This window comes from Panulirus ornatus, chromosome 33 (genome assembly GCF_036320965.1).
Source record: "Panulirus ornatus isolate Po-2019 chromosome 33, ASM3632096v1, whole genome shotgun sequence".
NCBI classification, from domain to species: Eukaryota; Metazoa; Arthropoda; class Malacostraca; order Decapoda; family Palinuridae; genus Panulirus; species Panulirus ornatus.
Genome location: NC_092256.1, coordinates 11,018,943 through 11,046,734, shown reverse-complemented (window position 1 = coordinate 11,046,734; position 27,792 = coordinate 11,018,943). Strand labels below are relative to the sequence as shown.

The 27,792-nt window shown below is 38.7% G+C and overlaps 1 protein-coding gene across 1 annotated transcript in view; it reads right to left on the bottom strand.

Annotated features, from left to right (window-relative positions):
• MED17 (mediator complex subunit 17) overlaps positions 1-25,083 on the bottom strand; it is a 32,356-nt gene extending 7,273 nt beyond the window's left edge. Inside the window, exons 1-6 of the mRNA XM_071681609.1 lie at positions 24,947-25,083; positions 22,748-22,915; positions 18,068-18,209; positions 12,542-12,745; positions 10,326-10,503; positions 6,416-6,662 (exon numbers count right to left, since the gene is read on the bottom strand). Coding sequence (XP_071537710.1) covers positions 6,416-6,662; positions 10,326-10,503; positions 12,542-12,745; positions 18,068-18,209; positions 22,748-22,915; positions 24,947-25,026 — 1,019 coding nt within the window. The 5' untranslated portion in view covers positions 25,027-25,083. The remainder of the gene's footprint in view (positions 1-6,415; positions 6,663-10,325; positions 10,504-12,541; positions 12,746-18,067; positions 18,210-22,747; positions 22,916-24,946) is intronic.
• Positions 25,084-27,792: the final 2,709 nt, after the last annotated feature.

The following is a 27,792-nucleotide window of genomic DNA, read 5'->3' as shown; positions in this document are numbered from 1 at the left end:
AGGTAGGGCCAGGAAACAAAGAATGGCCCATCCTCTCATATACACACATTATTTTTCTTTTACTTAATCGCTGTCTCAACATCAGCAAGGTAGGGCCAGGAAACAAAGAATGGCCCATCCTCTCATATACACACATTATTTTTCTTTTACTTAATCGCTGTTTACCGCATCAGCAAGGTAGCGTCAGGAAACAGATGAAGAAAATGGACCATCCACTCATATAAACAAATATATATATATATATATTATATATATATATATTATATATATATATATATAATATATATATATATATTATATATATATATATAATATATATATATATATATATATATATATAATATATATATATATATGGTTGGGCCATTTCTTTCGTCTGTTTCCTTGCGCTACCTCGCAAACGCGGGAGACAGCGACAAAGCAAAATAAATAAAATAATAAAATATATGTACACATACACAGACAAATATATATATGGACATATACATATTCTCGCTTGCCTTCATCCATTCCTGGCACCACCTGCCCCACACAGAAACAGCATCACTACCCTCTGGTTCAGTGAGGCAGCGCCAAGAAAACAGACATAAAGGCCACATTCATTCACACTCAGTCTCTAGCTGTCATGTGTAATGCACTGAAACTACAGCTCCCTATCCACATCTTGGCCTCACAAACCTCTCTATGGTTTATTCCAGAAATTTCACATGCCCCGGTTCAGTCCATTGACAGCACATTGACCCTGGTATACCACATCATTCCAATTCACTCTACTCCTTGCATGCCCCAATTGCTCAAAATCTTTTTCACTCCATCCCTCCACCTCCAATTTGGTCTCCCTTATCCTTGTTCCTTCCATCTCTGACACATATACCCTCTTTGTCAGTCTTTCCTCACTCATTTTCTCCATATGTCCAAGCCATTTCGACACACCCTCTTCTGCTATCTCAACCACACTCTTTTTATTTCCATACATCTCCCTTACCCTTTCATTACTTACCCAATCAAACCACCTCACACAACATGTTGTCCTCAAGCATTTCATTTCCAACACATCTACCCTCCTCCATACAACCACATCTTTAGCCCATGCCTCACAACCATATAACATTGTTGGAACTACTATTCCTTCAAACATATCTAATTTTGCCCTCTCAGATAATGTTCTCTCCTTCGAAACATTCTTCACTGCTCCCAGAATCTTCGCCCCCTCCCCTACCCTGTGACTCACTTCCACTTCCATGGTTCCATTCACTGCTAATCCACTCCCAGATATCTAGAACACTTCCTTTCCTCCAATTTTTCTCTATTCAAACTTACATCCCAAACTTGTCCCTCAACCCTACTGAACCTAATAGCCTTCCTCTTATTCACATTCACTCTCAACTTTCTTCTTTCACACACTTTTACCAACTCGTCACCAACCTCTGCAATTTCTCACTTGAATCAGCCACTAGAGCCATATCATTAGCGAACAACAACTGACTCACTTTCCAGGTCTTCTCATCCCCAACTGCCTGTATACTTGCCTATCTCTCCAAAACTCTTGCATTTACCTCCCTAACCATCCCATTCATAGAGAAATTAAACAACCATGGGGTCATCACACACCCCTACCGCAGACCAACATTCACTGGGAACCAATCACTCCTCTCTTCCAACTCATACACATGCCTTACATCCTTAACAAAAACTTTTCACTGCTTCAAGCAACTTACCTCCCATGCCATACACTCTAAACACCTTCCACAAAGCATCTCTATCAACTCTATCATACATCTCCTCCAGATCCATAAATGCTACATATAAATCCATCTGTTTTGAAAAGTATTTCTCACATATATTCTTCATAGCAAACATCTGACCCACGCATCCTCTACCACTTCTAAGACCACACTGCACTTACCCAATCTGAAGATCTGTACATGCCTTCACCCTCTCAATCAACACCCTCCCATATAATTTCCCAGGAATACTCAAAAACTTATGCCTCTGCAGTCTGAACACTCACCTTTAACCCCATATGTCTTTGTACAATGGCACTCTGCATGCATTCCACCAATCCTCAGGCACTTCACCATGATCCATACATACACTGAATATCCTTACCAACCAATCAACAACACAATCACCCCCTTTTTTAATAAATTCTACTGCAGTACCATCTAAACCCCAACATTTGTTGGATTTCATCTTCCACAAAGCTTTCACTGCCTCTTCCCTCTTAACAAAAATATTCTCCTTGACCCTCTCACTCCGCACACCATCCCGACCAAAACACCCTATATCCACCACTCTATCATCAAGCACATTCAACAAACCTTCAAAGTACTCACTCCATCTTCTCACTTCATCACTACCTGTTATCACTTCCCCACTTGCCCCCTTCACAGAAGTTACCATTTGTTCTCTTGTCTTACGCACATTATTTACTTCCTTCCAAAACATCTTTTTATTCTCCTAAAGTTTAATGATACTCTCTCACCCCAACTCTCACCTTCTTTTTCAAAACTTGCACCTTTTGCTTGACCTCCTGCCACTTTGTTTTGTATATCTCCAAGTCATTTGCACTCCTTCCTTGCAAGTATCATCACTAACTTTACTTCTTCATGCCACTACTCACTACCCTTTCTAATCTACCCACCTCCCACCTTTCTCAGGCCACATGCATCTTTTGCACAAGCCATCACTGCTTCCCTAGATACATCCCATTCCTCATCCACTATCCTCGCATCATTTGCTCTCACCTTTTGCCATTCTACACTCAATCTCTCCTGGTACTTTCTCACACAAAAGTCCTTTCCAAGCTCACTTACTTTCACCACTCTCTTCTCACCAACATCCTCTCTTCTCTTTTGAAAACCTCTACAAATCTTCAACTTTGCCTCCACAAGATAGTGATCAGACATCCCTCCAGCTGCCCCTCTCAGCATATTAACAAACAAAAGTCTCTCTTTTACACACCTATCAATTAACACTTAATCCAATAATGCCCTTTGACCATCCCTCCTACTCGCATACATATACTTGTAGATATCTCTCTTTTTAAACCAGGTATTCCCGATCACCAGTCCTTTTTCTGCACACAAATCCACAAGCTCTTCACCATTTCCATTTACTACACTGATTACCCCATGTACACAAATTATATCCTCAACTACCACATTACTCACCTTTGCATTTAAATCACCCATCACTATAACCCAGTCTCGTGCATCAAAGCTGCTGACACACTCACTCACCTGCTCCCAAAACACTTGCCCCTCATGATCTTTCTTCTCATGACCAGGTGCATAAGCATCAATAATCACCCATCTCTCTCCATCCACCACCAGTTTTACCTACATCAATCTAGAATTTACTTTCTTACACAATCACATACTCCCACAACTGCTTTAGTAGTGCTACTCCTTCCTCAGCTCTTGTCCTCTCACCCACCCAAGACTTGACTTTACTCCTAAGACTTTCCCAAACCACTCTTCCCTTTACCCTTAAGCTTGTTTCACTTAGAGCCAGAACATCCAGGTTTCTTTCCTCAAACATCCTACCAATCTCTCCTTTCTTCTCATCTTATTTACATCCACACATCCTTTGAGGAGGATGAGCACTCCCCTCTTGACTCATTCTTCTGTTACCTCTTTTAGAAATTGAAATACAAGGAGGGGAGGGTTTCCAGCCCCCTGCTCTTGCCCTCTTTAGTAGCCTTCTAAAACAGGTGGGGAATACCTGGGAAGTATTCTTTCTCCCCTATCCCCAGGTATATAAAATAATTTGTCCTAACACACAGGTATGGATGCAAAACCTTAAATTTCCTGGACAGAGCAAAGACAAAAATGGGATCAAAAGAAAAGTGCAGCAGAAATTACTAGTTCTAAGAGACAGAGTTCATATACTGGAGATGTCAAAAAGAAGGTCGTGTGATGTAAAAGTGTGAAAAAAAATTACACCAGTGCACATGTATAAGGTATGGCAAAAAGCAGGTTCATAAAGATCTATGATAATACAGCTGTACATGTAAGGGTAAAAAGTAGACCATTAGCAGGATGGAAAGGCAAAGAACATAATACTGGAGACTTCCATATATCAGTTAAGAGAATGAATACATTAGTCCTATCTGCAGGCTCAACCTAACGAATGAACTGCATAATTCAAAACAAAGCAGTAATGTGGTGGAGTTGTATTTCAAAATGCTGGGCACAAATAGAGGAAACCTATAACTGAGCTGAAAAGATGTATCCAACACAAGACAAGAAGGTTAAGTGATAAAGATATGTAGCAAGTGTGTGATGCACAAAACTCTTCACTTCCCTACAACAAAAATGTAACAAAGTGCATGATTAATGAAATTTCAATTTCCAATGATAAAATGGGTTCCACTACCTTTGGTTTCATTCCTACAAACAAGGGCATAAAGCCTCTCCAGGCAGAAGAAAACTTTGATCAAGTGCGTAGTGAAAGAATTTTCACTCTGCATCCTATAATGAGCACATTCAGGTGAGTCATGAAGTGCTTCCAGAGCACTTAACTGACAATTTTCATCCTAGCTTCGCTATTTGAAATAACTGTCTATTGTATGTTCAGTCACTGCATCTGTCAGTCTGTTTTGCATTCTACCTTTTCCTCTAAAAATTTCAACATATTATCAAGGACTTTTACCAATTTTTCATCTACCATGTGACCTATATAACCATACCATTTTCACAACAATCTGAAAAATATCTATGATACTTGACAGCATAAACTCAACTTCAGATAAGTAAAAACTTTACTAAGTATATAATGGCTTCTTAACAAGTATATAAATTCAAATTAAGATCCATAGTGTAACAAAAGGGGTTACTGCTGATCATTACGAACCTTAAACCTTAAAAACCTAGGACCTTGTTATTTTGCATTTCATGTTTAAGTTGTTACATATGTACATCTGTGTTTTTTCTCTGGAAAACACACATATAAAAAGAAACAACAATCAGAAAATATATCCCAAATGACAAATCTGAGGGAAAATATCCTTTCCTAACTTGAGCTATCTAAGGTGGCTTTACAAAACAGTTATCCAGGTATCTTGGCTTCTTCAACATACAAGAGTGTTTGCAGCAGCCCCCCTGACTCCAACTGTGGTCCTGCATCCTCCTCTGCACTACTTAGTTCACTCATAGTCTCATCTTCACTGGAAGCAGTATTTTAATTTGTTCTTTTTTGATTTCTTTGTTTTTTTGTGTACTCTGTTCCATCTATATTCACTTTGTAAGACCTTGGTGACACCTCCCCTGCAATTTTTCCTTTCTTCTATACTGCCTTCACTGGGACTGGCTGCACTCTGACAACATCAACAAGCCACAGCAGCTGCAAATCTTTACTTGATAGGTTGTAATATTTGGCTTGTTTCTTTAACTTCCTTTCTTGAACTTCTGGAACTCCACTGCAAAGTTGTGGTCATAGCAGCTGGTCAGTCACTGGAAATTGTCCTAGTGCGTCTTCCCAAGAAGCGTTGTGCAGAAGAGTCAAATCCTTTTGTGGGTGTGTTCTTCCACTCTAACAAGGCTAACAGTGCATCCTTTCCATCCTCTTTGGTTTCGAGTATCAAATGCTTTGCAATTTTTCACAAAATTTTTCCACTTTACAATTTGACTGATGATGATATGGAGTAGACATTATATGTCTGAGTGAACAGTTCCTAGCAAATATCTTAAAATCACTGAGAACTGACTTCCTGAATCAGAAATTATAAAATCTAGGATGCCATATCTACATAAATGACTCTTGAGCACATACATAACACTTAAAGCCTGAAGGTTTTCCAATGAATTGATTTCAAAGAATGATGAGTAGTAGTCAACAGTACTCAAATAATTTTTGTTGCTAAAGTGAAAAATATCAAGTCCTACTTTAGACCTGGGCCTACATGGAAATTCATGAGATTTCAAGGTTTCTTTTGTTTGCTGAAGGTTAAATTTGTTACAGACCTTGCATGAAGATACATAGTTCTTAAGCTCTGCACAAATACCTGGCCAGTAATACAGGTCTCTACCTCTTATTGTAGAATCTATTCCAGTGTAAGTAAAGTGAATCTGTTTAAACATGTAAGATCATGTGGGAAGAAATACACATGACCCTCTGAATATGACATCATCATGCACTGTCAGCTCATCTCTGATCTTGAAGAAACTCCTTACATTTTCTGGAACTTCTTTACAGTGTTGGGCAACCATTCAAAACAGTCTTATAGTGTTTGCAGATCATGATCTAACTGGGTCTTCCTTTTAATGTCTTTCGGCATTTTATCTTCACTGTCACTTATGGAACCAATTTCATCTAGAATTAGTTTGGCATACCCCCTCATAGCAATATGGCACAGTAACAAATTCCCTAGCATGCAAATGAAAAATGCATACATTAATAAAATTATACTTACTTCTTGCCATCAGAATGACACAAACCCACCAGTAGGTGAATTCCTGGGAAAATAGTTGCAGTGATCTGATTACCAACAACAAGGTGAGGTATTGAAGGAGTGAGCTTTACAGCTTCCCGTGCTAACTGGCTGAACAGTTCTTTACAAAAAAGTACATTCTGGGCCTTTTCAAGTTTTTGCTGCCATGGAGTGTCCCCTGATACAAAATCATTACTTGTCAGCTGAGCAGAGCAAATGTCTTCTTCATCTGAAGAATAGAAAAAGCACAAGTTAAACATCATCTATGGAAGCATTCATAGCTTCAAGATCCCTCAAATCTACAGAGCCACTGAATCTAATTTCTGAATTACACCTGCTGTACTCAAATATATACTGATGTGCTCTTCATTCCACAAATGACCTTCACAAATCTTTTCCTTAACCCATTCACAGCGGGTGGGGACTGTATGCCCAAGTAATTTTGTTTCTGCTTGCAAACCTCAGTAATTTTTTTCACTGCAGCCAGTGTGTATATATATATAGCTATTAATGCTTGTAGTGGCATCCTAGGCATTATTTTCAAACACTACCATCAAACATTTCTCCATACATCAATCAATATGTATATATGTGTGTGTGTAAAAGTCAAGGAAGCCTGTACAAAATGTACATCCTCATATTATGTACTAATTCTAGAAGCTGTGTCACTCTTACAAGATATCATGTACTAATTCCAGAAGCTGTGTCACTCTTACAAAACAAGATTTGTTTCACAAAAACACTTCCAAAAATACCAAACAGCTCACTAAGTATGCCTGAAATTATTCCTGAGGTACTTTATATGCTTGGAGTGGAACAGCAAAAATTACAGGACATGAAGCAGACATAAACAATGTTTCACCTGGTCAAGCTGGATGTGTGGGTCAGACTAAAGTACAAGACAGGTAACAAAAATGTTTTTGCTGTATTAAATCATACTATATCATGATGCACATTTCCATGTAAATCAGGGGTTAGGGGTCATTGGCCATAAAAAAAATCAAATATGCTCCTTACATTCTGTAAAAAATGGAATTAATGTACCATACAATACTCAAAACGTGATCCAAGATATTTTTTTTTTTTTTTTTTTTTTTATACTTTGTCGCTGTCTCCCGCGTTTGCGAGGTAGCGCAAGGAAACAGACGAAAGAAATGGCCCAACCCCCCCCCCCATACACATGTACATACACACGTCCAGACACGCAAATATACATACCTACACAGCTTTCCATGGTTTACCCCAGACGCTTCACATGCCTTGCTTCAATCCACTGACAGCACGTCAACCCCTGTATACCACATGACTCCAATTCACTCTATTTCTTGCCCTCCTTTCACCCTCCTGCATGTTCAGGCCCCGATCACACAAAATCTTTTTCACTCCATCTTTCCACCTCCAATTTGGTCTCCCTCTTCTCCTCGTTCCCTCCACCTCCGACACATATATCCTCTTGGTCAATCTCTCCTCACTCATTCTCTCCATGTGCCCAAACCATTTCAAAACACCCTCTTCTGCTCTCTCGACCACGCTCTTTTTATTTCCACACATCTCTCTTACCCTTACGTTACTTACTCGATCAAACCACCTCACACCACACATTGTCCTCAAACATCTCATTTCCAGCACATCCATCCTCCTGCGCACATCTCTATCCATAGCCCACGCCTCGCAACCATACAGCATTGTTGGAACCACTATTCCCTCAAACATACCCATTTTTGCTTTCCGAGATAATGTTCTCGACTTCCACACATTTTTCAAGGCTCCCAAAATTTTCGCCCCCTCCCCCACCCTATGATCCACTTCCGCTTCCATGGTTCCATCCGCTGACAGATCCACTCCCAGATATCTAAAACACTTCACTTCCTCCAGTTTTTCTCCATTCAAACTCACCTCCCAATTGACTTGACCCTCACCCCTACTGTACCTAATAACCTTGCTCTTATTCACATTTACTCTCAACTTTCTTCTTCCACACACTTTACCAAACTCAGTCACCAGCTTCTGCAGTTTCTCACATGAATCAGCCACCAGCGCTGTATCATCAGCGAACAACAATTGACTCACTTCCCAAGCTCTCTCATCCCCAACAGACTTCATACTTGCCCCTCTTTCCAGGACTCTTGCATTTACCTCCTTTACAACCCCATCCATAAACAAATTAAACAACCATGGAGACATCACACACCCCTGCCGCAAACCTACATTCACTGAGAACCAATCACTTTCCTCTCTTCCTACACGTACACATGCCTTACATCCTCGATAAAAACTTTTCACTGCTTCTAACAACTTGCCTCCCACACCATATATTCTTAATACCTTCCACAGAGCATCTCTATCAACTCTATCATATGCCTTCTCCAGATCCATAAATGCTACATACAAATCCATTTGCTTTTCTAAGTATTTCTCACATACATTCTTCAAAGCAAACACCTGATCCACACATCCTCTACCACTTCTGAAACCGCACTGCTCTTCCCCAATCTGATGCTCTGTACATGCCTTCACCAGCTTTATTATATGATTCTGTCGTTTCTTCTTACCTTTCAATTAAATTTTTGGCAGCTCCTTCACCAGCACCTTACTCATTTAACTTGGTAACCTGACTGTTGACTGGTCAGACTCAGAAACTCAATTGCTGCGGGAAAGCTCTTGATAGCCAGTGACTTACAGGTGTAATTAACTATTTGTACACTTGTGCAACCTCATCTCTCAGATCTTTACCATCAGAAAGATTTTCAAGCATTTTTTACTTTGTTCTGATAGTATGGATTTCACTTAACAATAGTTCATATGCTAATGCTGATAAGTCACTGCAGTTAATAATACTCTAAAAAAAAAATCATAACATAAATCAGAACAGCAAAATTCACATGAGCCAATGTTTTTTTTTTTTTTTTTTTTTTTTTATACCTCGTCGCTGTCTCCCGTGGTTGCGAGGTAGCGCAAGGAAACAGACGAAAGAAATGGCCCAACCCCCCCCATACACATGTACATACACACGTCCACACACGCAAATATACATACCTACACAGCTTTCCATGGTTTACCCCGGACGCTTCACATGCCTTGATTCAATCCACCGACAGCACGTCAACCCCTGTATACCACATCGCTCCAATTCACTCTATTCCTTGCCCTCCTTTCACCCTCCTGCATGTTCAGGCCCCGATCACACAAAATCCTTTTCACTCCATCTTTCCACCTCCAATTTGGTCTCCCTCTTCTCCTCGTTCCCTCCACCTCCGACACATATATCCTCTTGGTCAATCTTTCCTCACTCATTCTCTCCATGTGCCCAAACCATTTCAAAACACACTCTTCTGCTCTCTCAACCACGCTCTTTTTATTTCCACACATCTCTCTTACCCTTACGTTACTTACTCGATCAAACCACCTCACACCACACATTGTCCTCAAACATCTCATTTCCAGCACATCCATCCTCCTGCGCACAACTCTATCCATAGCCCACGCCTCGCAACCATACAACATTGTTGGAACCACTATTCCTTCGAACATACCCATTTTTGCTTTCCGAGATAATGTTCTCGACTTCCACACATTTTTCAAGGCTCCCAAAATTTTCGCCCCCTCCCCCACCCTATGATCCACTTCTGCTTCCATGGTTCCATCCGCTGACAGGTCCACTCCCAGATATCTAAAACACTTCACTTCCTCCAGTTTTTCTCCATTCAAACTCACCTCCCAGCTGGATTTGATTAGATCTGTATTCAGCATGGTATTAGTATCTTGCCTTCAAGATAAAAAGGGTGTTCAAATACAAGTTACCAAATTATTTTTGTTATTCCTTACAAAATTAAAATCCCTAACATTTCTGTATATATCACCATTAATAATCATAAATCTAGGAATACCATACCTTTTTTTATGCACACAAAAATGTATGCAGAACCCATCAATTCTGTTGGAACTGTGACCCGTAGGGATGACTGTAAACCTCGTGCAGGTAGTGAGGACATAGGTGACGCTCCCCCTGAACCAACCACTGAACTTGGTCCTGATATCTCATCAGCTTTAGAGACTTCAAAAATGCCAGTCTAGTAAGAGAAAAGACTGCAGTAAATAATCTGATCAATTTTCAAGAGCTGTTTCCCAAAATACAACAAAGTAATCAAACAGAATTTCCTCTGAATGCTACACTCACAGCACAGGTTCATACATAATTACTTTTCTCAAGCTCATACAATCAACCTACAAAGCTTTTCCATTTCAACACTGGTTTCTGTCAAAACTGTAAGTTTTGATTCCCTCTCCATCTGCAGAATAACTATAATCAGTCGAGTGTCAGTGTGGCTGGGAACTATTACCAGGTGCCAAAGATAATCCTAGGGCTGAGGTCTCAAGATAATAGTAGTTTCATGGATATGCAGGGGGACTAACCCAGTATAACTCCGCCTGGCAAGGATCACTTGCAAAGCACTACAAACATCACAGTATTCATTAGGGTTCCTGACAGAAAGCAAACCTGTGATAAAGGAAACATAAAAAATGTGTATCTATCTACATGAGCACAACATGGCACATACATGTGTGCACAAAAGCAATGAAAAACCTACAACAGCAACACACACAAACATATTCACAGATCAGGGATGGCTATATATTTATATGCTTGAAGATATACCTGGTGTAAAGAGCAAGAGACATGCAACTGCAAGGTATGTTTGGAGAATGTAGTTTCAGCAGGGTGTGTATGCAGTGGAAATCAAGACTGGGTTGAGTTAGGCAGCTGTTTAAAGTTAGTGTGGTCATTTCCACGGGAATGTAGCTTAAGGTGGTGTCTGCTGGGGTGGGGAATCTGTAAGTACAGGTGGTTGTCTGAGGCAGGTGTGATCATTCTATTTTAGCATGGTAGTTCATGAATGGTTAGGATGTGACTTGGATGGGAGAGGGCCGACATTGTTGCTTAAAACTGGGTGCCCATGTTGAGATGGGATTATATTGGAAGAACTTGTGTTCTGAAGCACAGGTATTGAATGTCTACGGTTGCTAAGCAGACAGTGAGCGTTCTGAATGCTGAATTCTGGATGATTTTTAGTTATGTTTAATGATTTTTAGTTGTTTATGTTTAATCATATATCAGTAACACTTGAATACGATGTAAGGAGATTCTGATTAAAACATACTGCTATATGGAAGAAGAAATTCTTAAATGTGTACTGCACTGGCAATTATCTTAAAATGCATTCTCTTTACTTGTTTTGTTGCTGATGAAAAAGATAAAAACCTGAAATTCTTTCCAGAGTCAGAAGTACAATGTCTGTAAAACATTGTCTGCCCCCATGTATTTTCAAAGGCAATATATGGCTAGGGTTTACTTTGGGTAAAAGCATAGGATGTTCTCATGGCAGTATAATTTTACATGTGGTCACTGAAAAAGATATAATAACCTGAAATTCTTTCCAGTTTCAGAAGTACAATGTCTGTAAAACATTGTCTGCCCCCATGTATTTTCAAAGGCAATATATGGCTGAGGTTTAATGTGGGTACAAGCATAAGATGCTCTCATGGCGATATAATTGTACATCTGGTCACTGAGACTAGTGTTTCAAACAATGTGAGCACCAGCTACCCACCTCAGTGAGCCTCTGGCTATTTTGAGAGGAGGATGTTTTCTTTACTCTTCCTGGCTGCCACTTCATTCTGGTTATTTCGCTTCTGGACACTGTCTTTCTTACAGCTATGCTTCAAGATTGATGGCTCTTACCTTTTTAAGAAAGGGAAAGCCTGAATACTCACCTAAAAGCAAAAAAATGTGGGTACATGTGGGATTTCTAGGCGCACTAGGCACTCAGAATTCACGATCCAGAGGGGGCTTTCCACAACACTTCATTGGTACCTTGCCTCATTCAGAAGAACAAGATCCTATGGAACCAAAACATGGACCAAGAATACTTCAGGAACCTTACCAATTCCATGCACAAATGTCTGTAGATGGTTATCAAGGCCAAAGGAGAGACAACAAAGTACTAATGTGTAAGTGACCTTTGAAAGTATAAGGGGAGACAGACAAGTTTTGTGCATACACTGTATATAATCTACAAAACAGTACACTTTAAACTAAAAAATACTCACATGTCTGAACATTGAGCCTGCTGAGCGGTACGAAAGGTCACCTATTATAGTGTTACCAACTTTTTTTAATCGCCAGTTTTGTCGTAACCTCAACAATTCAATGTGAAAATCTTGCACTGCACGATTTGGTCGACCCATTTCTGCTTGAGATGTGCGAAGACGTTCAGCACCATTCAACAAAATAGTGGCAGCAGACTGCAAACTCTGCAAGAGATCAAGGTATGAATTAGTTCATCTACATCAGTCACGAATAGTATTAAATGTATTCCCTAACTTTTCAAATGCATAACATAAAAAAGCTTCACTCCAGAATTCTTTACTTTAATGTAAACAGCATAAAGAAAATTTTGTCACCTAAGTGTTTATATAAATTGCTTTAAAGTCACTTGACAGAGGAAATTTTGCAATGAACAAAGGAGAGAATTTCTAGCCTCTCTCTTCTTCCCTTTTCAGTCATCTACCACACCTAGGAAATATGTTATTCTTTCTTCCCTATTACCAGGAATAAAGTATAGCTTTATCCTCCTCTCCTTTGTCATCATGTATGAAAGAAAAAACAGAGGTAGGAGCCAAGTAAAGGTTGTTCCTTAAAAAAAAAAAAGTAAAACCAAAACAAAATTGAAAGCTATAGGGTAAAGTGATTCAGGGATATTCAAAGGATAAAGTATGGGATTACTGAGAGGTCAAGAGGAAAGGAACAGGTGGCACTTCTGATACAAAATAAGTTCCAGGATTGTGTTAAAGACTGCAAGAAATTTAGTTCAGGACTGGTGTGGGACAGAATGAAAGCTCAAGCACCAAAAACTGGGGCATGTGAAGAAAAAAGGAAAAATCTAAAGTAGGGCTGAGTGCTTTGGTTGTTTTGAAGCAGGGAACAAATCTTGGTGCTGGGGGATTCTCCTTCATCTCTTAACAGTATGGATTCTAATCAAACTTGTGGCAAACAATAAAATCATATAACGCATAATACTGGGCAACTACTAAACTTATAATTAACCAAACAAGCTATGCAAAGCAGTGGTAAAGGAGGTCACTTAGCAGAGACGGATGTGAACAGACAGAGCAACTGACCCAGAGTGAAGCTCCTAGCATTCCAGACTATTTTTCAAGATTCTGAAAGATTTATAACTCCTCAAACCTATTCTGTACAAGTAATGGGGAGAACAGATTGTGATATATCTACTGAATAACAAATCTAGTTGCATAAGTCTTAAGAGTTTAACCACTTTTGAAAGACCACCCAAGTTCAGTGTTCCTAAGGCCCTTCTGTCTGCCCACAAGAGGCAAGAGTTTGAACTGTTTAGGCCTTCATCATTGCTTTTCTTTGCTCTGATTCACAGAAGTCATGAACTTCATCCTGGTAATCCATAGATATTACTGGACACTGGTAAAACATTAAACAGTCATCTTAAGTGGATAGGGAATGAATGTTGGCCATAAGGTCGAAGAGGAATTGCTATACTATGCTTAACCACAAGGTCTACATCAACTTAAAAAGGGACCCTGATAGACACCAAAGTTGGTATGATACATGGTTGATGAAGTTCAATATAAAGTAATGAGGATGGGTCACAGCAAAAGGATCCCTCAATATGATTTTCATCAAGCACGATACAAGATGCAAGAATCTGTGAGTGAGAGACTTGGAGTCAACACTGTCCCTAACCTGATGCCAGAGTCCTGATTTAGGAGAATGGCTAAGGGGACCAAATGTCTCCCAGCAAGTTCATGGATAAAGAAAATTTCTGCAAGCACTTCACATTTTTTCATAAGGTCAAAACCCAAATAAACCTCTCAAGTTTGGTCAACACACCTAAAGTATAAGAGCTAATACGAGAAGGTCCACAGGAAAGCAACAAAGATGGTACCAGAATTCAAAGAACTGAATTACAAAGAAAGGAAAGAAGCCTTCAACTGCCATACAAGGTTTAGCCATATAGACACATCAACTTAAAAAGGGATCCTAACAGACCCCAAAGCTGGTATGATTCATGGTTGATGAGGTTCAACTAAATATAAATTAATGAGGATGGGTCACAGCAAAAGTATATCTCGATATGATTTTCATCAAGCATGAAACAAGTTGCAAGAACCTGAGTGAAAGACTTGGGAGTCAATGCTGTCCCTATCTTGTTGCCAGAATCTAAACTTTTTTCATAAGGTCAAAACCCAAACATGTCTCTCAAGTTTGGTCATCACAGCTAAAGAAGAATAAGAGCTAATAAAAGAAGGTCCAGATGAAAGCAACAAAGATGGTACCAGAATTCAGAGAGCTGAGTTACAAGGAAAGGCAAGAAGCCTTCAACTGTTTACATAAGAACATGAGTTTACATGAAAAAGACAGACAACAGGAGGCCTGATTGGCCCACAACTGGGTTGTCTGGTTAAAAAGAAAACAAAGAAAAAAAAAAATAATAATAATAATAATTTGACAAGAAAATGTAATTCCACTCAGCAGGTTTTTAAGCTATCATTGACTCCCCACTGCTACACAATAGCCTTGTAATGTCCCTGTTACCCCTCTTTTAAACAGTTCATTTCTGGCATTTTTCTCTGAGTATACCCAAATTTATAAAATTTTTGTTAAACAACTTTTGAAAGTATTTATAGTCTCAGTATTCACTATGTCTGACAATAATTTACTCCAGTGCACAATACACCTATAAGAAAAGAAGCTTTTTCCCATGTCCATACTACATCTTGTAGCTTTGAGTTTTATTCCAATTGTCCTTGTAACCATATTTTCTTGTATTTCAAAAAGATGTTTGTGATTTACTTTATCAACCTTGCTTAGAATTTTAAACACTTGGATTAAGTTGCCACAAAACGTACATTCTTTGTGGGAGAAGAAATCCAATCGTTTTAGCCTTTCTTCATATGTCAGATTTCTCAGGGATGGAATCAATTTTGTCATGCGTCTTTGTACTTGCTCTAGTTTTTCCTCATCTTTTTTATAATTTGGGGACCAAAACTGGACTGCATATTGAAGATGCGGTCTTACTAAAGAATTAAAAAGTGTGAGAATTGTTTCTGGTCTCTTGTAATCTACGTGGTTACCTTTTATACAAGCTGCTTGACACTGTTTAGTGTACTTCAGATTGTTCCTAATAACAACTCCAAGGTCCTCTTCTTCATTTACTTTAGTTAAAGAGTTTCCGAAGAGTCTGTAGTCGTATCATATATTCTTGTCTCCAAATTGCATATCTTTACACTTGTCTACATCAGACTTCATTTCCCATCTGTATGACCATTCTACTAGTAAGTCAAGATCTCTGAATCATTTTGCAGTCCTGCCTGTTTACAGCTCCACCTTCTAGTTTAGTATCGTCAGCAAATTTAGAGATCTTAGATATGAAACCAAGTTCTAGGTCATTACTGTAAATTAAGAAAAGCACGAGGCCTAGGACCAACCCATGTAGCATACCACTTGTTATGTCTAGCCAATTTGAGGCATCGCTGTTTAATACTACATGCTGCTTTCTTCCGGTAAGCCAGTCTCTGATCTACGTACAGAGTTATTCACCAATTCCGTGTGCTTTGAGTTTAAGGTAAAGTCTCCTGCGAGGTAGTTTATCATAGGCCTTTTGGAGATCTAAACATATTGTATCAGATGGAACTTCTTCATTAAAATTTTTCAGTGGACTTGTCAGGCAGGATCTTCTGCTGTGGAAACCATGTTGATTATCAGATATAATTTTATGATCTAGAAATGTGACAATTTTATCTCACGTTATTTTTTCCCTTATTTCACCTTACACTGATGTACGGTTAAATGGGAGGTAATTCAAGACACACTTTGGAAGAAAGAAGAGTGAGGGATGACCTGGTCACAACTTTCAAGTTTTTATAGCATACTGATGACAAACAGTGAAGAATTCTTTGAAAGATGTAGGGACAGACCAACCAGAGGACATAAAATCAAGCAATAAACTTCTTAAGAATGATGGGAAGAAGTACTTTTATGGTATAAGAATTTTGGATGAGTGGAATAAAATGAATGAAAATATGAACAATGCAGATTGTAAGATGAAATTAGAAAATTGTACGATTGAAAAAAATGTTCAAGGTATTGGGCCCCACAAGTATAAAACTATAAAACTCTCTCTATACGGACAAAAAGATTATCACATACAGGGAACACAAAAGATGTGGTAAGGATCACTAATACTCCTGAACCAACCTCCCATCTCTCACTCCAACACCAAATCCTTCAGCGTCACTGATGATTCAAGTAAACCAAGTAATCATACATATCTCTTTAATGCATTATAAAAACTAAATTCACATAACGGGAACTGGTCTTTATATGCAGGTAAATACAGCCCAGACCCTGACCCCTCCCTGGAGGCTGTATTAGCCCCTATACCCTCTTGCTATGCAACCTACATGACATCATTCAAAAAGACTTTCACATTTATGCCTTTCTACTGACTTTTTCACTCCACACAACCTTCTCATATCTACAATCTACCTATCCTACCCATTCCAACTATACTACATAGGTTATTCATTTTTTGTGCTCTTGCGCTTGATCTATCCTGACATGTATATATCATGGTTCAGTTCCAATACACCAGTGATAGGACAAGTACTCCTTTATGCAGGCTTATTGCAGGCTTTACACACTCTGAATTTAATTTGTTTTCCATTCAACAAATCTTTCAAGGCACTCCCCATTTTTTCTCCCTCATATGTCTCTACTCTCAATTTCCATTTTCCCAATAACACCCTTACTAAACTATTCCTACGAATTCAAACTCATCCACAACTTCCAAACCTTCAATATTCATAAGTACTTTCCCTTGTTTCTTCTTTTTCCCTTTCATAATCCTCTACATATTTCAATTAAGGCCTAGCTTTGATGAGGGCTTTTGTCTGTGATAGAGTCTTAAAAAAAAAATGGAGGGGAAGGGGGACTGATCTTACACATTTATCTTCCAAACTTTTCAAAAATTAGTCTTACATTTACCATACTCACATTCACTTCACTTCACTTCACTGGCCAGTTCTTCCTCTGATTTAGGGAACACAGCATCATCTGTACACAACAAGTGCAGCAACTTCCATACTGTCTCTCAACAGTTGAGTATTAACATTAAAATCACCAAAACGATTCTTTCTTAGCACTCCTTCCACCAAAACACTCAGTTCGTATGTTAAAAAAAAGGCACATTACTACCCAAAAAATATTGCCTACCAACACTATTTCTTTAATAACAGCACTTTCAACTCCCCATATCATTAATAGCAACTCTCCATATTATCATTACAAACTTCCCATACCATCTCTTTAAACCTTGCCCCCCATATCATTAAAATCATCTCCACAAAAACTGAACTTGTTGAAAAATCCTTGCTTTGCTCCTTTCTCTGTTACTACACTTAGAAACTGATAATATACGAAAAGATGATTTCCAGAATACTGCTTCCATCCCTAATGTCACCTTTAATATGCAGATCATGTAGGCATTATTCTTTTTCTCCTACTCACAACAATATATCACAAAAACATGTGAGATCACTTACCTTTTTACGTGCAAGGAACTGAATGTAAGTTTTTTGTTCTGGGGCTTCTGCCTGCACAGGGTCAAGTACCATATACTGGAGTGGTTTCTGTTTTACTATCACCAGCAAGTCATGCAACACAGACATTTCTGTTAAGCTCTGTCTGTAAAAAGGTAAACAATTGTTATAAAAACAAAAAGTTTTTCAAAAAAATAAAAAGTTATGATAAAATATTTCACAATGTACCTTTTTCATGGATTTTTTCTAACTGATTGAGAAAAAAAAAATCCTTCAAATCAAAGGCTTTACAGGTCATGCTGAGGATACACTAGTGCTAGTAATGTTCCAGTAAATGTCCTGTATACACATCTCAAAAGTTATGCTAGAGATGTTCTGGAAACTTGAGTACTTCTTTTCATCATTATTCATTATCATACTTTGTCGCCATCTCCCGCGTTAGCAAGGTAGCGCAAGGAAACAGACGAAAGAATGGCCCAACCCACCCACATACACATGTATATACATACACATCTACACACGCACATATACATACCTATACATTTTAACGTATACATATATATATATATACATACACAGACATATACATATATACACATGTACATAATTCATTTTTGCTGCCATTCTTCATTCCTGTTGCCACCCCGCCAAACATTACTTACTCGAACCACCTCACACCATATATTGTCTTCAGACACTTCATTTCCAACACATACACCCTCCTCCATACAGCCTTATCTATAGCCCATGCATCACAACCATGTAATATTGTTGGAACTACTATTCTCTCAAAAATACCAATTTTCACTATGAAATAATGTTCCTTCTTTCCATACATTTTTCATCACTCCCAGAACCTTTGCCCCCTACCCCACCCTACAACTGACCTCCACTTTCATGGTTCCATTTGCTGCTAAGTCCACATTCTACTAAACTAATAACCTTGCTCTTATTTACATATACTCTCCACTTTCTCCTTTCATACACTTTTCCAAACTCAGTCACCAACTTCTGCAGTTTCTCACTCAAATCAGTCACCAGTGCTGTATCATCACTGAACAACAACTGACTCACTTCCCGGGCCCTCTCATCCCTAACAGACTGCATACTCATCCCACTCTCCAAAACTCTTGCATTTACCTTCCTAACCACCCCATCCAAAAACAAATCAAACAACCACAGGGACATCACACACCTCTGCCACAGACCGACCTTCACTGGAAACCAATCACTCTCCTCTCTTCCTATTCATACACATACCTTACGCCCTTGATAAAAACTTCTCACTGCTTCTAGCAGATCACCTCCCACGCCATATAGTCTTAAGACCTTTCACAAAGCATCTCTATCTGCCCTGTCATATGCTTTCTCCAGATCCATAAATGCCACATACAAATCCATGTTTCTCCTAGCATTTCTCACACATTTTTCAAAGAAAACATCTGATCCACACATCCTCTACAACTTCTGAAACCACACTGTTCCTCCCTAATCTAATGCTCTGTACATGTCTTCACACTTTCAATCAATACCCTCCCACACAATTTTCCATCAATACTCAACTCACCTTCATCCCCTTTGCCTTTGTACAATGGTGCTATACATGCATTCTGCCAACCCTCAGGCATTTCACCATGATCTATACATACACTGAATGTCCTTACCAACCAGTCAAAAACAATTACCCCTTTTCTTAACAAATTCAACCACAATACCATCCAACCCCACTGCCTTGCTGGATTTCATGTTCCAAAAGGCTTTCATCACCTCTTCTCTTTTCACCAAACCACTCTCTTTGACTCTCACTATACACACCACCCAGACCAAAAGATCCTACATCCGCCAATTTAACATCAAACACATTCAACAAACCTTCGAAATACTCACTCCATGCCCTCCTCACTTCATCACTATGTGTTACCACTTTCCCCCTGCTTCCATTTGTTCTCTTGTCTTACACATGTTACTTACCTCCTCCCAAAATATCTTTTTATTCTCCCTAAAGTATAATGATACTCTCTCACCCCAACTCTCATTTGCCCTCTTTTTCAATTCTTGCACTTTCCTCTTGACCTCCTACTGCTTTCTCTTATACATCTCCCAGTCATTTACACTCCTTCCTTGAAAGTATCTTCCAAACACCTCTCTTTTCTCTTTCACTTGCAACTTTATTTTATCCTACCACTCACTACCCTTTCTAATCTGCCCACCTCCCATCTGAGAAGCTACTGATAATTCTTTACTGTTCTGTCTTTTAGAAAACAATTCAAGGTTAACTCACACAAACTGGTTTGAAATCAATAAATTTCCTCTAAATATATTTTATGCACTGTATCCAAGGGTCTTTCACCAGGATTTCCAGACAGGTGTAAATGATTCAAAACCTTTTAAAAATTTCTAAGACTGGTCTAAGGTGTAAAACATCCTTTGATAAGACTAACAGTGGATACACATTTTGTTTGGTAAGACTAAGAGTGGATACACATTTTGTTTATCTACATTCAGCCATTCATCAATATCTTGTGTAAGTTTTAGAATAATGGTAAAAAAGTAACAAAACAATTAATTCTTTTTATTCTAAATTTGTTCATTGTCTCCCATGTTCATGAGGTAGCACTAGGAATAGACAAAGAAAAGAACTCACTTGCCATCCATTCTCTAACTGTCATGTGTAATACACTGAAACCAAAGTCCCCTATCCATAACTATCCCCCACAGACCTCTCTGTGGTTTCACTGGGCTGCTTCATTTGTCCTGGTTCTGTCCACTGGTAGCACGTCATACCCTGTATACCAAAATGCTCTAATTCACTCGATCCCATGCACCACTTTTACCCTCCTGCATGTTCAGGTCCTAAGCACTCAAAATCTTATTCACCCCAACCTTCCATCTCTAATTCAGTTTTCCATTTCTCCCTGTCTCATACACTTCTAACACATATATCCTCTTTATCCACCTCTCCTTACTCTCTCTCCATAGTCCAGACCATATCAGCACACTCTCTTCAACCCCCCCAACCATACTCTTGTTATTACAGGTACACCACCTATTTTCCGGCAACTGATGATTCAGTACCTCTTTTAGTCCAGAAAAATTACATGAAGAAAGTTGATATTACCACAGCCACCAGATTAGTTTACTGGGTGGCCACAGATGGCAATGTGCGTAGGGAGCGCTTATTTACATTCTTTACACTGTACTTGTTGGTGGTGATACTGCAATTCTTTGAGATTCTTAGCTTATTTTGCTGTGCATAAGCTGTGTGACATCTACAGTATTGGTTCATCAACTGTTTATGATATAAAGAAGCAAAGGGAGAAAACACTGAAATTCTATGCAGACACCAATTCCAAGAAGCAAATGACGATTAGAAAAACTATGAAAGATGGTAAGATTACTGAGCACAATCAAGTGATGATGGAATGGTTTCGACGGCGTCAGAGTGGACTTTTCAGGTAGCATGATAATGGACCAGGCTTAGTTGTTCCATAAAGAACTTAAATTACAACATGAGCGTGACTATAGTGAAGGATGGCTTCAAAGATTCTAGAAGCGTCATGGAATTTCCATGAATAAAGTGTACGGAGAAAAGCAGTCTGCAAACCACGAAGGAGCTGCTGAGTATGTAGACAAATCTGCAAAACTCATAGCTGACAAGCACCTCAGTCCTGAGCAGGTGTATTATGCAGACAAAACTGTATTATTCTGGCGATGCACACCTAGGAAAACACTAACAACAGAAGACGAAGAAGACCCCACAGGATTCAAACAATTTAAGGACAGACTTACCATCATAGGGGGTTCAAACATTTAATATTTGTTTAATTTAAATTTCTAGCAGTCCATGGTATACTTTAGACACATGGGAGATGTATAACTAGTGGGTTAGAGGTGTGCTGATGAATTATCATTACGTGACCACAAATGGTCTAGCAAAATGGTTAATCCAGCAAGGCGTTGGAACCAAGAGTGCCAGAAAATTGGTGGTGTACCTGTACTACATCTCTCTCTTACCCTATCAATCCTCATTCAGTCATTCCTCCTTATACCACATACTGTCCTCAATAATTTAATTTCCAACAAATGCACTCCCTTCTATACATTCTTATTTGGCCCATGCCTCTCACCGTTGGGACCACTTTATCTTCAAATATACCCATCTTTGCTCTCCAAGAGAGTGACCTCTCTTTCCACACAATCCTCAATGCTCCCATTTGCTGCCGTGTCCACTACCTGGCATCTAAAGCACCCAAATTCCTCAAGGTTTTCTCCACTCAAGCTCACACCCCCACTACCCTACCTCTTTCCACTGTTAAACTGAATAACTTGGCTTTACTTCACATCTGCTCTCAACTATCTCATTTCACATATCCTCCCAAACTTAAATACTACTTTCTTTAGTTTCTCACTCAAATCTGCCATCAGCAGACAACTGACTCACCTCCCAGGCATTCCCATCCACACACTGCTGCTTCTCCAAAACTCTTGCGTTTACCTCCCTCACATCCCTATCTTCTTATTCTCCCTGAATTTGCTGACACTCACTCACTCTAATTCTCACTTGCCTCTTTCCTGGTGTTTTGAATGAGCAAAGGTGGTAAAGACTTGCATCTCAAAAGGTAATCAGAGTGTGTTATTTCATGGCAATAAAAAGTTTCTTTTCACCCACTGTACACAACATACCTAATTTTGTTTCTAATATCTTCCAGGGGCCAATGAGGTTGCTGGAAAGGTTGCTTCTCTTCCTCTTCCTCCTCCTCTTTCTTTTCCTCACAAGTTACTTCTTCACCATCAGTTGCAAAGTCTATTTTTCTCGCCAACTGGGTGAGATTCTCCGACATAGACGGAGGCCTTACAAAGAATGAATGAATGAGCATAAATATACTTAACATTTTGCTTATAGTAATTTGAAACATTATCACAGACATGAAACTATTTTACACAGGGTCTTACAAGATGCTAATAAAAGAACAGTCTATATAAGAAGTTGTGTAAAATGATACAGTACATTTACCTGAGGTTTTCTATCTAAATAAGTACATAAATAAATAATGGTTCATTGGATTTAGGCATCCATTCGCCTAAAAGTGCAGTCAAGGCATAACAGATATTAGAGAACTGAAAAGTCATGACAGTTACTAGGTAAATAATTGAACAAGAGATTAAGGTTAGCTGGATATGAGTGCTACTTATATATCTGATACAAACCCAGCTGACTGTTGACCATCTACCAAAAAACAATAGCAATCATACTCGAAACGTGATAAAGCTAAACTGGTGTGCTGAATATCTGCCAGCAAAATTTGTCAACTAGGTTAGGTTTTAAGATGTTCGGTGAGGCTAAAGGTTTTAGGATGTTCGGTGAGGCTAAAGGTTTTAGGATGTTCGGTGAGGCTAAATTAAATATCAGGTAAAATTAGGGTGATTAGGGTAAATGGCATTCAGAAGATCAAGGCAGACCAAGGAATGATCACTGCCACTTACAGAGAAATATCCCAGTCATGCTATTTGTGCTTTTTACAAGTTGGTTTTTAGTCTGAGAAGCATAATGAGTACTTTTTTCATAAGCATGTCAATTTAGACGGCTTTACTTTAGGTCTGATTAGTTTAGTTTAGTTTTGGATGTCAAGTAAAGTTTGGGTATAAAAGTGTATCCAATTAAGTTATCTATCCCCTTCGCCAAACAGTGCCTTGTACCATGTTGAGAACAATATAATGCCTATGTCTTCTGGAAAATCCAGTAAAAAAGGTACATTGCCAACAAGTCGGCAAAGCAGCCTTAATCTAACCAATGCAGACTATAGACACTGACTCAAAAGCAAATTTTGCTGAATACTGCAGTTGGCTCTGGTGAGACAAACACTATTTTGCAAACAAATGCAAGCACTCATGGGTTCTTTTATCACCCTTATGCAAGATGAACTGTATACTATGTGATTTTTACTCTATACTATGTTATTTGCTAAGGATTTGGCAGTACTGTTTTCAGCATGAGTATTCCATTACTGACATAGCATTGAGCAATGCACCACAAGTCATAACCTTGGGTTAGGTCAATGAGGTTTGGTTAGAAAAATTTGGTAAGACTGGTTAGCTTATGCTGGGTCAGGTTAGCAAGGTTAGGCATGGGAGATTACTTTAGGTTTGGTCAGATAATTAAGGTTAGATCATTCATGCAAAGCTATGCAATGCAGGTTAGGTTAGATTCAGTGGATTATGTTCCATACAGTGGGTAATATTATGCTGGCTTGTTTAAGCTACAGCACCTTAACTTGGGTTGTTTATGTTAGTCCAGTGGCAGGTATGATTAGACTTAGATTGGATTAAGTTAGGTTAGACTATGTGGATTAAGATCGGCTAGTGTAGATTAGGTATGATGATGCAGCACCTAGGAATGCAAATGCCGTCAGTATGAACAAATACTGTTAATTCTTAATCAATTCATGTTATCCATTCCAGCTTTGGTAAAGATGACAGCTAAATATGCATTTATCAGTAAAATACCATATTAACCCACAGATGCCAACTGGATAGCAAACCAATAATTGAACCACAACTGCATACTCATCGGCAAAATAGTTTTCATCCACTATTAACTAGTCAGCATCAGCATAAGCTATTTTGCCGACTAGAAGCATTATAAGCAATGGCACCTCTCCCTCTCAATGTATCATCATTACACTTCATTATCACTGCAAACTGAAATCAATGATGTCCCTAAGTGAATGAGGTTGAGCTAATAAACGTTCGTGCCAAACAAATTATCATGAGTAGGAAATTCTGCCTAGTATACCACAGGTCGAGTACATTAAATTTGAATTAAGATGGGTCAAAGAGAGTAATTATAATCTAACTCTTTGATAAAATCGGTCAAATACTTACTGCTGATATAATTCCGTGCCATCATAAAGTACTTCTAATACAGAGTTCTCTGCAGGAACTTCTAGTCTTATATCTGCCATGTTTTGTGTACTACCGTATGCAGCACATACAAACAGACCTCAACTTTCGTACATATTAGTAAAAAAAATATCGTACTTCACTAATCCTTGTCATTCTGATTCTCACTTTCTAGGTAAAATGAGTAAATATATTTTCCCATTTATATCTAAGTGGTGTGCAATGATTTCTGGCATAATAACCGCACAGCGGTCGATAACCGTTAGATACGGTTTTGAGTCAGGATAAGATATTTGTAAATATGCTCTTCAGACCAATATTGAATATATTTGATTATAGTTATAACGTGCAGCCGCAGTGGCTTTTACATATAAATTCAATGACGATACTACTACTACTACTAATAATAATAACAATAATGATAATAATAATTATAATAATAATGATATGATAATAATAATGATTGGCTGTATTGTTATAGAAGCCTCGAGTCATAATGACCTGAATTAATGAAGTTTGTATCAAGGTGGAGAGAAGAGTTTGGCTAAACCTCGCATTTTGTCATAAAAAATACATGAAAATTGGCACGAATATATGTTATACCAGACTGTGTCCCTTAGTGGTCAATACTTGTATCGGGATCACTTCTATTTAACAACAAGTTTAGAGATTAGAATAAGATGTAGGAAACTCGCAAAAACCTTTTCATAGGCTTAATATATATATATATATATATATATATATATATATATATATATATATATATATATATATATATATTCTTTTTTTTTGCTTTGTCGCTGTCTCCCGCGTTTGCGAGGTAGCGCAAGGAAACAGACGAAAGAAATGGCCCAACCCACCCCCTTACACATGTATATACATACGTCCACACACGCAAATATACATACCTACACAGCTTTCCATGGCTTACCCCAGACGCTTCACATGCCCTGATTCAATCCACTGACAGCACGTCAACCCCGTTATACCACATCGATCCAATTCACTCTATTCCTTGCCCTCCTTTCACCCTCATGCATGTTCAGGCCCCGATCACACAAAATCTTTTTCACTCCATCTTTCCACCTCCAATTTGGTCTCTCACTTCTCCACGTTCCCTCCACCTCCGACACCTATATCCTCTTGGTCACTCTTTCCTCACTCATTCTCTCCATGTGCCCAAACCATTTCAAAACACCCTCTTCTGCTCTCTCAACCACGCTCTTTTTATTTCCACACATCTCTCTTACCCTTACGTTGCTTACTCGATCAAACCACCTCACACCACACATTGTCCTCAAATATCTCATTTCCAGCACATCCATCCTCCTGCGCACAACTCTATCCATAGCCCACGCCTCGCAGCCATACAACATTGTTGGAACCACTATTCCTTCAAACATACCCATTTTTGCTTTCCGAGATAATGTTCTCGACTTCCACACATTCTTCAAGGCTCCCAGGATTTTCGCCCCCTCCCCCACCCTATATAAAAATACTAGTAGCCTAAAAGATGAAAGGATGTAAGTACCTGTATTCAGTATTAACTATATAAGTACCTGTGTTCCGTATCAACCAAGTACTTAAATTAGCCCAACTTGTATTTACTGTATATGAATTAAGTGATACTGTGTATTTGCTGGTTTATCACGAGTTTTATAGTGACAATTGTGTGACTGGGCTAACACTGTAATACATGTTTCGGTTTAGTAAGATTAATGTTTTATGCATGGATCATTTTAAGCACTTGAATATCAAGTACTTTGGTTTTTTTTTGTAGGTAGATATGTCTGATCTATGCAACATAAAAGTCATGGGCACTAAATGAGGTTCACTATAATCTATTCAAAGGGAATAAACTTATGGATGAGTTAAGTTCTTCACATTAGAAAAAATTCTACGACCTGAATATATTTGAAGTTGATTTTTGTATGAACCTAGCAACTATGACAAAATTTTCAGTGCCATCTTCGAACATGCGCCAAATTTAGAAGTGCTCACAGAGTTTTAACATCTCCAAATGTAAGACTTGATATAACATAAAAAGAAAATTTGCATCGCCATAAGTAAAGCCCAAAAACGAAGTGTTAGCACGCCATTTCCATACAGTTGACGACAGGTGAGTGAAACTCCGTACGAGTACCCAAGCTCTGAAACAGCTCGACGTCAACAGCAGCTTTTTTGCTGTCAGGGCTGAAACATACAAGGCAGAAAGTAAAGAGTATCTTTTGTTTTGTTTATTAATAGACTATAATGACAAAATATAGGCCGGCGACTCACGGCAATCTTTTTTCTTTACATGGAAAGTGAGGTATTGTTCCCACAACCCATGCATTTTCTCCGTGATATCACATATTGATAATTAAGTGCCGTATCAGCTGATTTTTTTCACGTTCTTAGTTTACGTGCAATTCTATTGACTCGTTATTCAAAATATAGAATAAAAAAAAAAATCAAGGGGGGGCTGGGGGTGACAGTGGCACCGGTAGAGTAGCCTGACCGCATATTAAATGTCATGACATAGAGTAATTAGTAAAGAACACTGGTAAAACGTAAGGTCTAGTATCGATTGGATTTTATGGACGCGGTCGTCCATATTCTTCTGTCCCCTTCCACATTACAGTTACCAAACATTTTACAACTATTGATGTTGTAGTTTTTTCATTTGGGTGTCTTTTTGTACCGATTTAATCCATGTTTTCCAACCTGCTACTTTGTGACAGCAGTGATGGACATACATATCATTACTTTTCCCAAGTGAAGATGTGGGGAAATACGGCCTGTTACGGGGTATGGACAACAAGACACCTGATCTGTTGGCGGCGTCT